Source organism: Gavialis gangeticus, unplaced genomic scaffold (genome assembly GCF_001723915.1).
Source record: "Gavialis gangeticus isolate Ggan-Ray unplaced genomic scaffold, GavGan_comp1, whole genome shotgun sequence".
NCBI lineage: Eukaryota > Metazoa > Chordata > Crocodylia > Gavialidae > Gavialis > Gavialis gangeticus.
Genome location: NW_017729025.1, coordinates 8,143,300 through 8,157,649, shown reverse-complemented (window position 1 = coordinate 8,157,649; position 14,350 = coordinate 8,143,300). Strand labels below are relative to the sequence as shown.

Genomic DNA, 14,350 nt, shown 5'->3' with positions numbered 1-14,350 from the left:
GGAAGTGGGGTTGGGGGTGGGTCTGGGGGGGGGCAGGGGTGGGTGTGAAGTCTCTGTCCTCCTAGCCAGAAATACCAGCCCCTCCACAGGACCCAGTTGCACTGAAGTTGGCCCGTAGAGGGGTGGGTGACCCGTATGCTGTGCCCAGTTGCCTTCTCCATGCCTGCAGCAGCCAGGCCTAGCTCCAGCTCCAGGATGTGCCTGGAGCCAGGGGCCAGCCCGCCGGGCCTGCCGTGCAGCCATGCAGCCATGCAGCCATGCAGCCATGCTAGGGGTTGGATGAGTCAGGCAGAGCTCAAGCTACTCCCTTCTGTCCCCATGCGTAGGAGTCCGTGGACTGGCTGGGGGATTACAACGAGCCCCTGACAGGTTTCTCCTGGCGCGGGGGCTCTGAGCGCGAGACGACCGGCATTCAGATCTGGAGCGAGCTCTTCCTCGTGGACAAACCGGATGGGAGAAAGGTAAGCAGCTTGCCCTACCTCGTGCCTGCTGTTGGTTGCAGGCCCCTTTGATTACCTAAGCTTCTCCGTGGGTGCCTGGCTTTGCCCTGGGTGGGTGAAGGGGCTGCACATCCTCTAGAGAGGCTGCATGCCTGCTGCAGCTCCGATCTTCCTGACGCCCCATGACAATGGGTCTAGGAGCCAGCACGTATCCACCTGGAGGCACCACCCTGCTGCCCTCGGGAAAACCACGGCTGTCGGCTGCATCCAGGGCGTTGCTGCCGGGAGACAGGACTGGCCGTGGAGCGGAGCCTCTTCCTTCCCTGCAAAACCCATCCCAGACAGCAGCAAGGCCATTCATTCTCGCCCAATCTTCAGTGAAGAGCCCAACACAGCCGCACCACTAAATTATTGATCCCACAATTTGTAATGCTAGCCACATGTTTTTAGGATCAGGAGAGATGTGGTTGTGTTCGTCTTTGAAGCCAACGGGGTTCATGGGAAAACCCACCCAGAGCTAAAGGAGATGGTTTTGAAAACGTCCCTCTCCTGCTTTCAGGCTGTCGTTCAGCAGTTTTACCCCCGTGCCACAACTCGCTGCCTGTAGGAGCCGGTGCACTAGCAGAAATGAATGGGCAGGAGCTTCTTTCTCTGGCCCCTCCTGCTTCAATTATTGCATGGGGCAAGCGACCATGATTAACGCGTTGTTTTTACCCCTGCGGATACCCGGTCCTGGAGATTTCTGCTGCCGGCTGATGTGGGATTCTCTGCCCCGCAGGTCGCCGTGCTGCTGATGGATACGCAGGGGACATTTGACAGCCAGTCCACGCTGAGGGACTCTGCCACGGTGTTCGCCCTTAGCACGATGATTAGCTCCATACAGGTAACACGGAGCTGATCCACAGCACCACTTTGGTGGGGAGGGGCTGCACAAAACGCTTGGCATGGGCTTCGCTCTGCTTCCAGCTGCCTGGAGAACGCCAGGGCTGAAAATCCCATTTGGGGGATTTTTTCCTGCTCGGGATTTGGAGGACAGATGGAGGAAAGGGAAGAAGAGGGAGGGAGGGAGGGGCGCTCTGTAACGTCTCTTCTGTGCTGGAACCTCCTCCAGGTCACGAACACGGTGGTCTCGGGCGCCACCTTGCCCAGCTCACTCAGGGAGACCCCAGTCTACTTTGCAATGTGGCTTTCCTGGCAGAGAGAGCAGGGATGTGGCTGGCACTGGGCAGTGCCTTTCCCCAAGGGGTGCCTGGCTGAGATGTGCCCCAGGACCCGCTGGACTTGACAAGTGTGCCAAGCATTTGGTGCCCTCGTCTTGCAGCAGGGTCTGGAGACGTTTTGCCCTGCACAGGGTTGGCAGCAGAGGGATGCATTCATCCCTGGCGTTGAAGAGGAGAGCTGGGGGAAGGTGGCCTGGAGGAAGTAGCTGTATGCCAGCTCTGCTGACTTCAGGCTCCTCTGACAAGAGAAACCCTCCAACAAGATATACTTATCATGGCCCGGGTGGCCTGCTGGCCTGTAGAGAAACCAGCACTGTCCCTGGGAGATGAGAGGGGGTGAGGGAGCCAGGCTAAGTGGGTGTGCTCTGGTACCAAGGTCAGGACACCGCAGGAACAGGAGAAAGGACCTGCCATCTCCCTCCAGGGACCTCAGACCATGGCTACCCGCCACCCCCAGGAGACCTGGCCCCGTGCATGGGGGTGGGATGAGGAGGGGTCCTCCCATCACTCTGTCGCATCGTGGGACAGCAGCCGCTCTCCCGCGGCACTGGCTCCGTGGCTGTGGGAGGTTGTAGGGCAATCTTGTACAGTGCCGTGCGCCATGGCTCCCCAGCCTGGCATGGCAGACACCGTGGCAATGCCAGTCATTTAATCATCATTACAAAGCAGCCTATAGCCAGGCTGCCTGACCTGCTGCCTGCAGGGAACGGGCCGCTTCCAGCCAGCTGATGCCTCTGTTTTAAAACCCAGGTCTACAACCTATCGCAGAACGTCCAAGAAGACGACCTTCAGCACCTGCAGGTAACGCCTGCCACCGCCCCGCGGCCGCGCCTGCTGGGGGAGAAGGGGTGCTTAATGCTTCTCGCTGCTGCTCCTGAAAGGAGGGCTCAGCTGTAGAGCAGCAAAAGGAGCTCGTGGAGGCCCTTATGCCGGTCTCGGGGTTATTGCTGTTGAATTAATGGATGCAGGGGAGCAGTCTCCCAGGAGCAGCCCCTGCTTTCTGTAAGCACGCCTGCTTGGCGTCCGATTCACCTGGCCGAGGAGCCAGCAGCAGGGCTTCCCAGCCCGGGAGCAGGACCGGGTCTCCATTATACTGGCAGATGGCAGGGCCAGGGGGAGGCTGAGATTTATGGGCATCTTGTTTGAGGGTGCGTGTGAAAAGCCTCGAGGTGGGAGGTGGGGGAGTCCGTGCTGTGCATCTGCCTTGGCAAGCTGGGTGGCTTTCTGCACCCTTGATGCCCGGGTGCCAGTCTCTTGCTGGGCGTCCTGTTGCTGATCTGAAAGGGGGCCTGAGGTGCTGGGGTTTTGCGGCTGGACTCCATATTCGGGGAGGCAGAGGCCTGCGGGATTGTCCTTGAGATATTTGCAGCTGCCTCTCAGCCAACCAGACACAAAGCCACGTGGGGAGCTGGGGCTGAGACCCGGCGTCACCGCTGCTCTGCACTGTCCTGCAGCAGCTCGCTGGCTCTGCAAGGATATTGCTAGCAACCTGCCAGGGCTGGAGGGAAGTAGGGAGTCTGTTCACTGGGTTCCCGGTGTGTAGCAGTTCTCTGTCCCTGGCAGGGTTTTACACAGCCGCCCCTCCCCGCCGTGCCTCCCACCACTGATCTGCCCCGCAGGTCAGCGTTGTGACAGGGCAGCAAAAGCCTGATTTGGAAAAGTCTCCTGGGCAGAGAATGGGAGAAGATTTGCACTTATAGACTAACTAAATCAGAGATGCAGCAGCAGCTTTCATAAGCAGTAGCTTACTTATGCTATAAGGGAGCGGTTCTCAAACTTTTTTGTACCAGGACCCATTTGTAAACACCAATGGCCAGTCCCGACCCAGTGCCCCCCAGACCCCAATCCCCCAGTGTGGGGGACTGGGGGGTTATGATAGTTTAGTTCAGGGAACGGGATAAGAATCGACAGCCCCTGTTTGGACCACACTTAACACAGTCCAGACTGGGGATGATTTCTTGCTCTGCAGTTTCCCACTCAAGTTGGTTTTTAAAGTTTTGTGCCTGGAGGTCATCCATGGGGTGCCCAGGGAGGTTATAAAATGTTCGGCTTGTGTGCCTTCCTGGAGTCGACCTCAGAGCGGTATTTATTCACTCTTTCCCATGGGGATCGCCCTGCGTGTCCACTGCAGACAGCAGAGGGGCACAAGCAGGTGCTGGTGAATGAACCTCAGATGTTATAGTCCACGCGGTTTAGGCCAGCGAGGATGTGGTCTGTGTGGATGAGGGGGCACGGCTGGCATCTGGATCTGGAGTGGGAACCGGAGTTAGGAAGCCTTTTGCTTGAGAGAGGCCATTTGAGGTTGAGGGGGCTACCTATAGGCCAGGATAAGTCCCCTGTGGCTACCTTGAGGTGACTGCCATTTTCCAGGAGGAGTTGGAAGTCATTAATGATGCACCAGAGGAGGTTACGGTGGAGGCCGTAGCTTGCAAGCAGAGGTCTCCTCCTGCCCTTGTCCCGGGGTTGGTATCGGAGCAGGTGGGAGCTGGGGCTGAGTCTGGCTCTGCTGATCTGAGTGGTCAGACTGTAGAAACTGCGAGGACAGATGCAGGAGCTGTTTCCATGACTGCTTGCTCACCTGTCTGGGTATCAGCTCTCCAGCCTTGTCCACAATCACTGGGAAGTTGAAGATTAAAATTGCACAGCACATTTACGCAGCAAATTTTGTACAGCAAATTCTCCTCCCAGTGTTTGAAAGAGCCCCAAAGAATGGGACAGATGCTGCTGGTTTATAACTGCAGACATTGGGACTCTTGCGTATGCTGCATCGCAGGTGAGCCTGGCTTGGCTAAATCCTGGAATCGTGGCCCCGCTTATCTACTAACTATGGGAATATTTTGCTAACGATGCCCTGTCCTTTGCTTATGTTTTGTGCATTTGAAATGTCTTAGTTGTTTTTAAATAAGTTAAAAAAATAAAGAGACAGGAAAGCAAGAATTTTTCTGGGGGAAAAAAAAAATCCAAAGAGCATTTGGATGATTTCCACCTTGTCTCAGCCAGTCCCCTTTGCAAGGCAAATGTCTGCGGAGGGGGTTTTAAAACAGTGCTGTTTATTGTACGTGGCACGGCTGCGGGGGGTTAGCCACGACAGTCTACCATGTCGATCCATTTTTAGGCACCTGCAAAATAGCAGATTGTCCTCCGATGAGAAATAACAGCCCTGAGAGGCTGGAGAACTTCCAGATCTGGCTGCTCTGCTAAAAAAAACCCCCAACAGCCCCTCCCAACCCTTTCTCTCACTGCGTGTTAGATCTCCTCCTACCATCTGTTCAGTGGAAGTGTGCGAGCTGCAGCTCTCGAGGGTCAGCGCCCCTTGCTGAATCCCGGTCCCATCTGTGCTCAAAGCACTCGAGGACGCCCCGCCTGCCGCTCTCCGCCGGCGCCCGCGAAGCTCTGGGCAGTGCAGCACAATCAAGCAGCTGCCTTCATCCCTTTATATATACTCTTTCTAACACCGGTTTGGCAACAAAAATTTCCAGGCAGAGACCGTGCACATCAGGTGATATTTATAGCTGCTTTATAGGCCTCTAAAATGCAAGCAGAAAATGCATGCTTCAGCAGACCTTAATGGCAGCGGTGCCCGTGACACCGTTAGCCCCAGAAGCAGGAACCGCGTGGGATCAGCCGCGCTTCCAGGGACCGTGGGTGTTGCTTTGTAGGTTTAGAAACTGAAAGGCTGATTGATGTTTTGCTTCTTGCTCCAGCTCTTTACAGAATATGGCAGGCTGGCCATGGAGGAGACGTTCCTGAAACCCTTCCAGGTGAGTAGCACGAAGCTTGCGATGAACATGGGCTGTCTCCCCCCGCCCCGGCTCTGCTGGGAGCCTCTTGGCATCACCACCAGGTGTCACTGCCGTTTGCATTATGGGAAGAAAAGCAGCCAGAGAAAATCAAACTGGGGAGAATTTGCTGAGCTGTGGCATAAAAGAAAGGCTTCTTGTTCCTTCACCCGCCGGGTGACTGCTGCAGTCCATGACAGCCGCCAAGATCTCTCTTCCTTCCCCATTTAAATTTGCCTGACAACCCCTCAGGGCTGCCCCATCTTTCTGGATCAGATGGGAGTGATTGACAAGCCCATGGCCCATGCGAGGAGCTGCTCTGAATGACGAAAGGCAGGTGAAAGCTAGTGCGGGGCCCTGCTTGAGCCCCTCCAGGCCCTGTTTTAAGGATGCAAGCGTTGTACAGGCCTCAGGGTATATTTCTGCAGTGGCTGGGCTGTATTTCTTGCAGCCCCCCAGGCCAGGGAAGGAGAAGGCAGGGACAGAATCGCAGCCAGGGCTTTCCAGGGTGCAGGGCAGGCCGGGTGATGCAAGGTGCTGGGGGAGGTTAGACTGCTTGATGGACATCCCCATGCCATCCATGGGTAGGGCTGTGGCACTGACCAGCTATGGACCATGCTGATGTCCCCAGTCACTGACTGCCCGGGGAGGTTTGGCTGCTCTGCAGGGCCTGGGAAACCTTCTCCCAAGGGATGCTGGCTGGGGGCACAGCTGGATGGGAAAGACCATGGGAAGGGAGGCTGCCATTACAGAGCAGGGGCAGTTCCCTTCTCCCTGCCGTTTCCCACGGCCCTGCTCAGACGGAGACCATCAGCTGCCCCGTCTCTCTGCAAGAGCTGGCAGGTGATGCTGGAGGAGCCAGGGGTCCAGGGGAGCGGTACAAGCCAGGAAGCAAAGAGGAATGAACACAAAGAGCAGACGAGGCTGCAAGAAGAAAGAGCCATCAGGCACCTCCGGCAGATGCTAATAATGGCTCGTTGGCTCTTCTGAATACAGGCCTCAGCGCAAGAGCCTGTACGAGCACAGCTGATTTAAACTGATCAGCAAGAAGGCGAAGGGGTGGCCTGCACCGTCTCCCAGGACAGCCATGGGGAAGAGCTTGCGAGGGCAGGCTGCTTTTTTAACCTCGCAGAGGAAGGCGCAAGGAAAACGCATGGCTGGAAGCTGTAGCGAGGCAAAGGTAGACCACAAAGAAGCTGCAAATGGTAACTAACCATTGGAGCAGCTAGCTCGGGGCACGGGAGCCTGGGCATCAGGACCCCAGAGCTGAATAAGCACCAGGCGGCACCCCCGCCTGAAGCAGTGGGCTGGAGGCAGAGATGCCGGGGGGAGGGACTGTGATGTGGATTAAGCAGAAAGCCAAGTGAGATGATCTGAACAGTCACTTCTGGCCTTAACATCCAGGAATCTGCGAATGAATCAGCTGCTGCAGGAAAGTACTGCCAAGCGATGAGTGGTAGTGAGTTGCCTGCACTGGATCACTGCTTTTGGGCAGGGCATGATCCTTGGCAGTGGAAAGGTTAAGCCCCCTCTATCCCTTGATCACACCAGCGCTGAACCGTAGTCACCCGCCCTCACTGTGTGAAAGTCTCTGGGAGATGCCTTAGCAAAGGCTGCCGGAGCCGCAAGACCGATGGGTGCATGGTGGGGCGCAAGGAGCAATAGGCCTGATCAGGGCTGCAGCAAGCCAGGACCACTTGGCTGCAAGCACAAGGACCTGGAGAGCACAGGGAGGGGAAGGGACCAGCGAGCAAGGCTCTGACTGGACAGGCACGTGCATGAACGCCTGGACATGTCTCTCTAAAAGCCATGCATTATGGAGAGAGAAAGAGGGAGCGCTCTCATTAAAACTGTACTTTAGGCAACAGCCATTTCGCCCCTGCAGAATGCCAGGTTGGCACCCGCTCCTTCATCCGTAAGAACAAACCTGGCATTTCTGCATAGACAAAGACGTGCCTCCCCGAGTCCTGGTCACAGCCCCACTGGCAAAGGTACATGTGGGGTGAAGTAGACCGGGAGCACACGACTGGCACTGAAAAATCTCTCTGAACAAACAGGATCCCTTGACCGCGCCGGTACGGGTTTCTTTGTGGAGCAGAAAACGTGGGCACCCCAAGAAATGAAACCCCCCCAGCGCTTTCGTCTTTGTCCGCTCGTTGTGCATGTGTTTCCCATTAGAAGTCAGCTTGGCCAGATGCCTAGGCTGAAGAAAAGTGAGGCTGTCGATTTTCCCATAGGACAAAACTAAATGTGGCTGCAGCGAGGGCTCTCGTTGCCTTTGTCCTGGTTAGCAGACCTCCTTTTCTAGCTTGCAAGTTGGGCTCCTAGCTATTGTTCTTTCCCAGCTACGGATCTCAAACAGGAAGAGTTTGAATAATTGCCCCTGTTCTTCTAGCCAAAGAATCCAACTTCCAGCCAAGTCTGTATGCGGCATTGTATGCAAATGTGCTTTTTTCTTTTAACCTTCGGGAACAAATCTCCTCCTGGGTAGAAGACTGCACCGTGGTCTGGATGACACTTTTGTAGAAGGCAGGGTAGATTTGCATCTTATAGAATAACCTATATATATATATATATACACATATATATATATATAATACATATATAGGACATGTATATATAGCACAAGCTTTCGTGAGTGCATCAGCAACTGAAAAAGCTGCTCCTGAAGATGCACGAAGCATTTAAAACAAATATTTGTAATCCTAATGCAGCTGCTTTAAAGTTCACTGAATAGCAGCAAATCTGCGTCCCAAAGTCTGTCTGTTCAGAGGTGATCAGCCAGTATCTTTAAGAATTGTGCCTGCATCGTATATATTGCGTTTGCTAAATCTGTGGCTTGATAAACTTCAGGCAGGGGCGCTCAGCTGTGATTGTTTGGCCATCACATGCTTTTTTTTCCCCTCCTCTGCCTTTTGATTGGATGAACATGCACACGCTTCAGCCAGGAATATTTCCACATAGTTTGGAAATGGATTTTTCCCATTTTTTCCCCAGCAAGGCTAGAATACCCAAATACTCATGGCACGTGAATACAAGGTGGCTGTGAACATGGCTGAAATGCATTTAAAAAAAATAGTTGAACAGATATTAGTAAAACACCTTTATCATTATTAACAACCACCACAATTAATAATCACCCAGCTCCAAATGCTTTTTTCTCGGGGAGGACTGTGGGATCCAGGCCTGATCCAAAGTCTAGCAAAGTCAGCGGACGTCCGTGCTCTTTGGATCAAGCCTGTTCTGTGTGGCACTGATGCGCCCTCTGATTTCTGCTCTCTGCTTTTTAGTCCCTCATATTCCTGGTCCGGGACTGGAGTTTCCCTTACGAGTTTTCCTACGGATCTGATGGCGGTGCAAAATTTTTGGAGAAACGTCTTAAGGTTTGTTCCGTATTTCCCTGTGGTTGTTGATGTGAACTTGCCCAGATTGTATAATGGTATAACTGGGCCCAGCCAGCGCTACAGAGCCAGGGCGCTGGGCTGGTTGTGGAGATGGCTTCAAGAACGAGTGGGAAGATCCTGCTCCCTCTCCGTGCAGGGGGCTGCTGCTGCTGCTTTCCATACCCCGCTGTAGGCACTGTCTGCAGACTGTAGTCTTAGATCTTGGTACTGCAATGGGTGGGAGAGAGAGGCATAAGGTCCCATGGAGGAATGGAGAAGGGAGTGCAGAGCACTTGGCTGAGTGACGCCCCGGTCTCTCTCACTGAGAGACAGTGTACACGCTCAGGATGACACTCTGTGTCACTGCAAATGCATCTGATCCCCACCCAGAGCTGTTATCCAATGCTGCCATGAGCAAGGGGCTTGCATCTTCCTCTGACATCTCCAGGAGCATCAGGAATAGCCTACCCTGTCCTAAGCCTTGGCACGCATCTGCCTTGAAATGTAACCACCTGCACTCCCTAACACACCCACTGAGGGATGAAGGCCTTGGTGGAGATAGAATCATAGAAAAACATAAAATCTTAGAAAACAAGGCTTGGACAGGACCCCAGGAGGCCACGTCTAGTCCAACCCCCTGCTCCAAGCAGGACCAGCCCCAACTAGATCAGCCCAGCCAAGGCTTTGTTGAGCCAGGCCTTAAAGACCTCCAAAATGAAGATTGCACCACCTCTCTGGGTAACCTGTTCTTGTGCTTCACCACCCTCCTAGTGAGAAAGTTTTTCCTAATATCCAACTTAAACCTCCCTTGCTGCAACTCAAGGTGCCTTGGTAGAGGCTGGATCTTGTAGAGCGGCAGCTGAAAGGCAAGTGGTGTGACAGCAGGGAGCAGAGAGGGGCATCCTGAAAATAACTGCCTGGCCTGCTTAGTTCCTCCAGCGCGGGGATGTCCCGGCTGGTAGAGACCAGTGAGATCCCTCTATAGTCTGAGAAGCATTAATTAAAACCCACGTGGAACCACTCGGTGCTGTCCTCTTCCTGCATCGAGATTGCTGCACGCTTCTGGGCGGGGAGGTACAGATGATCTCATGACCAGGATCATTTTTCAGGACTAGCTGCTTGCATGATGAACATGATGGGAGCAGGCGCTAGGAGGAGTACTCAGGAGGGTTTGGTAGCGGAAATAATGGAGCAGGCCTAATTCAAGGAGATGCCAGGAAGCCCCTGATGTGACGTCCTGAATGCTTGTGTATTCCAGGCATACTCATGCATGCACGTTTTCAGAGGGCAATGATGGGGTCCAGGGCAAGTGGTCAGAGCCGTGGCCATGTGAAACTTGCAGAAGTCTCCTTCTGAGCACAGCTCTTCCCATACGGCTCCTTCCTCCCTTGCGCAGTCCCCGTAGCGCGCACCCCGCGTTTCAACCGATGCTGTTGCTGGCGCGGTACTTGCGTCCCCTCCGCCTCACATGCAGACGTGCTGACTTCAAGCTGCTCTCTCGCAGGTCTCGGGAAATCAACACGAAGAACTGCAGAACGTCCGAAAACACATCCACTCCTGTTTCACAAAAATCTCCTGCTTCCTGTTGCCTCACCCTGGCTTGAAAGTAGCCACCAACCCAAATTTTGATGGAAAACTGAAAGGTTTGAAGGAAAATGATCTCTCTCCTTTCGGACACTTAACCTGATCGTTTGCGTTTGCATTTGAATGTCTGCTCTACATGCAGCGGCAGAGGATCCCATTATCTCCTGAAGTCCTGAGATATTTTCAGGAAAGCACTATTGAAAGCAAATGGAAAGGCATTGTCAGACTCCAGCCAACAAGCTGCTCATGGCCAGAGAAGCTGTTGGTTTTAGCCTTAAAGAGGGGATGTGTGAGGCATTGCCAGTAATGAATAATATGATAGTGCCCTAGCTAGACGACTGAGCATGAGATGATATCGGGGAAGGCGAGGCTGAGAGTTGAATTTTTATGGCCACGTGGCTGTGCCTGTAATTAATTCACACTTTGTATTGGTAATGCAATGCAGACATAGATTTGCAGGTACAGTTCACTGTGGGGGGCAAGACTGCTCAGAAAAAAAAAAGGAAGCCCATTTGAAACAGAGAGATTTCACTCTGAAAAGCTTTGCAAAGCAACTTTTAGGTTAATTGTTCTTTGGGGCTGTGTTGCCTTTGCTGTGAATCTGCTGGTCAGCCACATACCCACTGCTGAGCTCTCTTGGGAGTGAGGAAAACACCCCTTTCGCTTCAGACGAAACAAGCAGAACAAGCACTGAATTTCTCCACCCCCAGACTGTTGTTCAGCTCTTGCTTCTGGCAAAGTATGGGGCCCACAACAGAGAAACCAGTTATCTAGTAAGGCCATTATTCTCCAATACAGTGGTCCCCAACCTATAGCTTGCGGCCAGTACGTTACCTGCAAGACCCACTAACTTTGCTCCTACCTGCAGGGAATTGTGCTTTTCATGGATGCACTTCCTCAGGTCGCCATGGGAAAGCAAAGTAGCACACTGCTTGCAGTGCTTCTTCCTCAGGATGGCTGGCCATGGGCCGGACAATGATCTTTCCCAGATTTCCCTCCAAGTTTAACTTCAGGAGCCTACTAGACCATCATGCTGGCTATGGAAAGACTCAGCATATGGAGCATGTAATAGCCTCTTAATACCAGTGCTCTTTTCCTTCAAATGCTCTCTCAGGTCTGTTAGAATTAATCATAACCTTTCCCTTTTGTTACCCTCTCCATGCCCAGACACAGTGCATTAGCTTCCACCTTCTGGTTTCAGGCCATTTAATATGAATGGTAGTAAATATACCATGGACATTTTTCTACCTTGAAGTGTCTTGGCCATGCAGCAACTCCATCTGCATCTGTCAAGGTGGTAAAAGCGGCTCATTGGCTTCCAGCAGCTCCATCAGGGCTGGTGGAGATGGCGATGAGACCAAAACTTGCCCAGTTTTGTTGCCTCTTGCTAATGCTTTGCCCTACTGGAGCCTGCTGCAGATGAGAGTGAAGCTTTACTCAAAATACGACAGCCATGTAGCAATATAGCTACCAGGTGCTGAATTTTGCAGTAAAAATACCACCACCAAGCAAGACTTGGTAAGAAACCAAGGAGCTATATCATGTTGCAGGCCTGACTGGTACCTTTAAGATCACAGTGATGCCACTGGCTCCATCTGATTTGTTGTATTAGCACAACACTAATGTATTAGAAGATACGTGATCATCATATACATGATCATGTATTAGATGATCTACTCGGGTCCCTTCCGACCCTAGAAACTATGAAACACTTCTGGAGCAATGGTTTGGAGATACATAAGCATCTCTGTTTAATAGATGTTAGCATGGAGGCCTACAGCTAAGGGGTCCCTGTGTTCTCATATATCGATTGGATGGGTGTATTCCTAAAAATGACTTTGGGAAGCTGCGGATAAAAAATCAGCACTGAGGTGCTCAGAGGGTTCATCACGAGAAGACGAGCCCGTGTTTGAGCAAAGGCCTTGTTAGGTAGCGGTGTATGAGAACCTTGCTCCTTCCCAATGTAGCCAAGGCACTTAGTAAGGAGGACAAATTGGACCCATCTGCCAGTGGCAGGGACTATGAGAGAAACCCGTGTTGTCTAATGTAAGAGGATAAAACAAGCGCATTAATCCATGTACAAGAGCTCCCAGCCTGCAGGTAGCCTGAGGGTGCCACTACTTTGAAATATTCATATGCAGTATTTTAAATATGCAGTGCACATCCGAAACAAGAAGCCCATTGCTGAGACAGCTCCTCAGTTCGTGCACTCGGGAGCCGGGATGGAGAGTTCTCTTTCTTGTAAAATTGTGGGCTATAAGGCTGAAGGCTTGAGACGCAAGTGCTTTTAATCAAAGAGCCTGAGGAGAGGAAGGAGATGGGCATGGCATTTCCACACCTGTTGGCAAGAGCACAAGCTGCCTCTATACATATCCTGAAGAGCAGAGTGTGCGGCTGCCCATGCACCGAGGGTCTCCTGCCAAGTTATTCAAAGTGAATCCCTCTGCTTTTTCAAACCTGGGCAGCTTTCCACCAGCAGAGGTGTTAGGGATAGCAGGAATACCTTTGGGATTGGGGGTGGCGTGGCGTTGAAGACCAAGGAACCAGTCCAGTAGTTGGCTTGCTTTTATTACCAAACTACAAACTTGCCCAGTAAACCATGCCACACAGCACGCAAGCGCAGTGCGAGTGGGTTAGGAAGACCTGAGTGCTAGGAATCCCTGTATCCGCCGGCCGGCCAGGCGGCGAGGACATCCCGGGGAATACTTCCGCAGGATGTTACCTGGGTGCTATGATGCGAATTTCTAATACCAACTTGCTTGGGCGCTTCATATTCTATTATTGCTGTGGTTTTGAGAGTGCTGGATGAGCCAATCACATTTCACAATTCAGTCTAAGTTCTACGAATTTATGCATGGTTGCCTGGCAACCTTTGGGGTCACTCGCTGAACTGACCAGCATCTAATCATTTTGCCTGTTTATGTGCCACCTGCACCACGTGGTCATAGACCGTTTCCTTTAATGTTGGTCAAAGTCTGAGTAGTGTCCACACCAAAGTCTGCACCGCATCCTCGTGCAGCTCGCTCACTGCCAGGGATTACAAATCAGCCACAACATTGTCTTCGGAGATGCACGAAATAGCTAATTCCTCATATTAAAGCACAGATAATCCCCTTTTATGCTACAGGGGGATGGACATGTGTGCAACTTGTTGCAGGTGTAGAGGCTGGTTTGGAAATTTGGCTGTAGCCGTGTGCGTGGTAGCAGCACAGAAAGATCATTGCTGCTGAGGGCAGACCTCATAGGGACACAAAGCATTTCCATTTACATCCTGGCTGGGGTCACCCACCTGCCTTGCACAGGGTTGTATCGTGAAGCATGAGTCTGACTATGGCCCTGACCTTGGGTTTGCTTGCAGAAATAGATGAAGAATTCATCAAGAACTTGAAGGTGTTGATCCCTTGGCTGCTTGGCTCCGATAGCCTGGACGTTAAGGAGATCAATGGAAACCACATTACCTGCCGGGGCCTCGTGGAGTATTTTAAGGTACGGTCTCCTGAGCTATGCGACGTTTCAGGGACTCAGGTGGAGCAGCGTGCACTTTCTCCCCCTCTTCAAAATGAGACATGACATAGGGTGGACCAGGATACGCTGTCTGGAGAGGATACGTGCCCTCATTTCAGGTCCTTACGAGGCTCCATTATCATGGGCTCCATGTGCCTCAGTTCTGGGGTATATTCATCCACGCACATCCCAGCTAACCTCACTGGGCAGAGGGGGAACTGAGGCAAAGAGGGGGTGTCTACACTGGTGCTTGGGGTCAGCCCAAAGGTCATCCTCAAGCCCATGTCCGCTGACTGACTTAGATTGCAACCCCTTAAACTTGTCCCTCTGCTCTCGGTCCAGCTGGACCTGGAAGCTGTGGAGCTTCAGGATCGACCCGGAGGTGAACCCTGCCCTCATTCCCCACCTCTCCTACCCCTCCTTATGGTGCGTTTGGGTGT

The 14,350-nt window shown here is 52.7% G+C and overlaps 1 protein-coding gene across 2 annotated transcripts in view; it reads left to right on the top strand.

The window, feature by feature from the left end:
- Window positions 1-14,350, top strand: part of ATL1 (atlastin GTPase 1) — a 54,878-nt gene that overhangs the window by 18,646 nt on the left and 21,882 nt on the right. For both annotated transcript variants that reach the window (XM_019518362.1, XM_019518361.1), the window contains exons 3-9: window positions 327-461; window positions 1,219-1,323; window positions 2,411-2,461; window positions 5,365-5,421; window positions 8,730-8,822; window positions 10,327-10,465; window positions 13,765-13,892. In XM_019518362.1, the coding sequence (XP_019373907.1) occupies window positions 327-461; window positions 1,219-1,323; window positions 2,411-2,461; window positions 5,365-5,421; window positions 8,730-8,822; window positions 10,327-10,465; window positions 13,765-13,892 (708 nt within the window). The remainder of the gene's footprint in view (window positions 1-326; window positions 462-1,218; window positions 1,324-2,410; window positions 2,462-5,364; window positions 5,422-8,729; window positions 8,823-10,326; window positions 10,466-13,764; window positions 13,893-14,350) is intronic.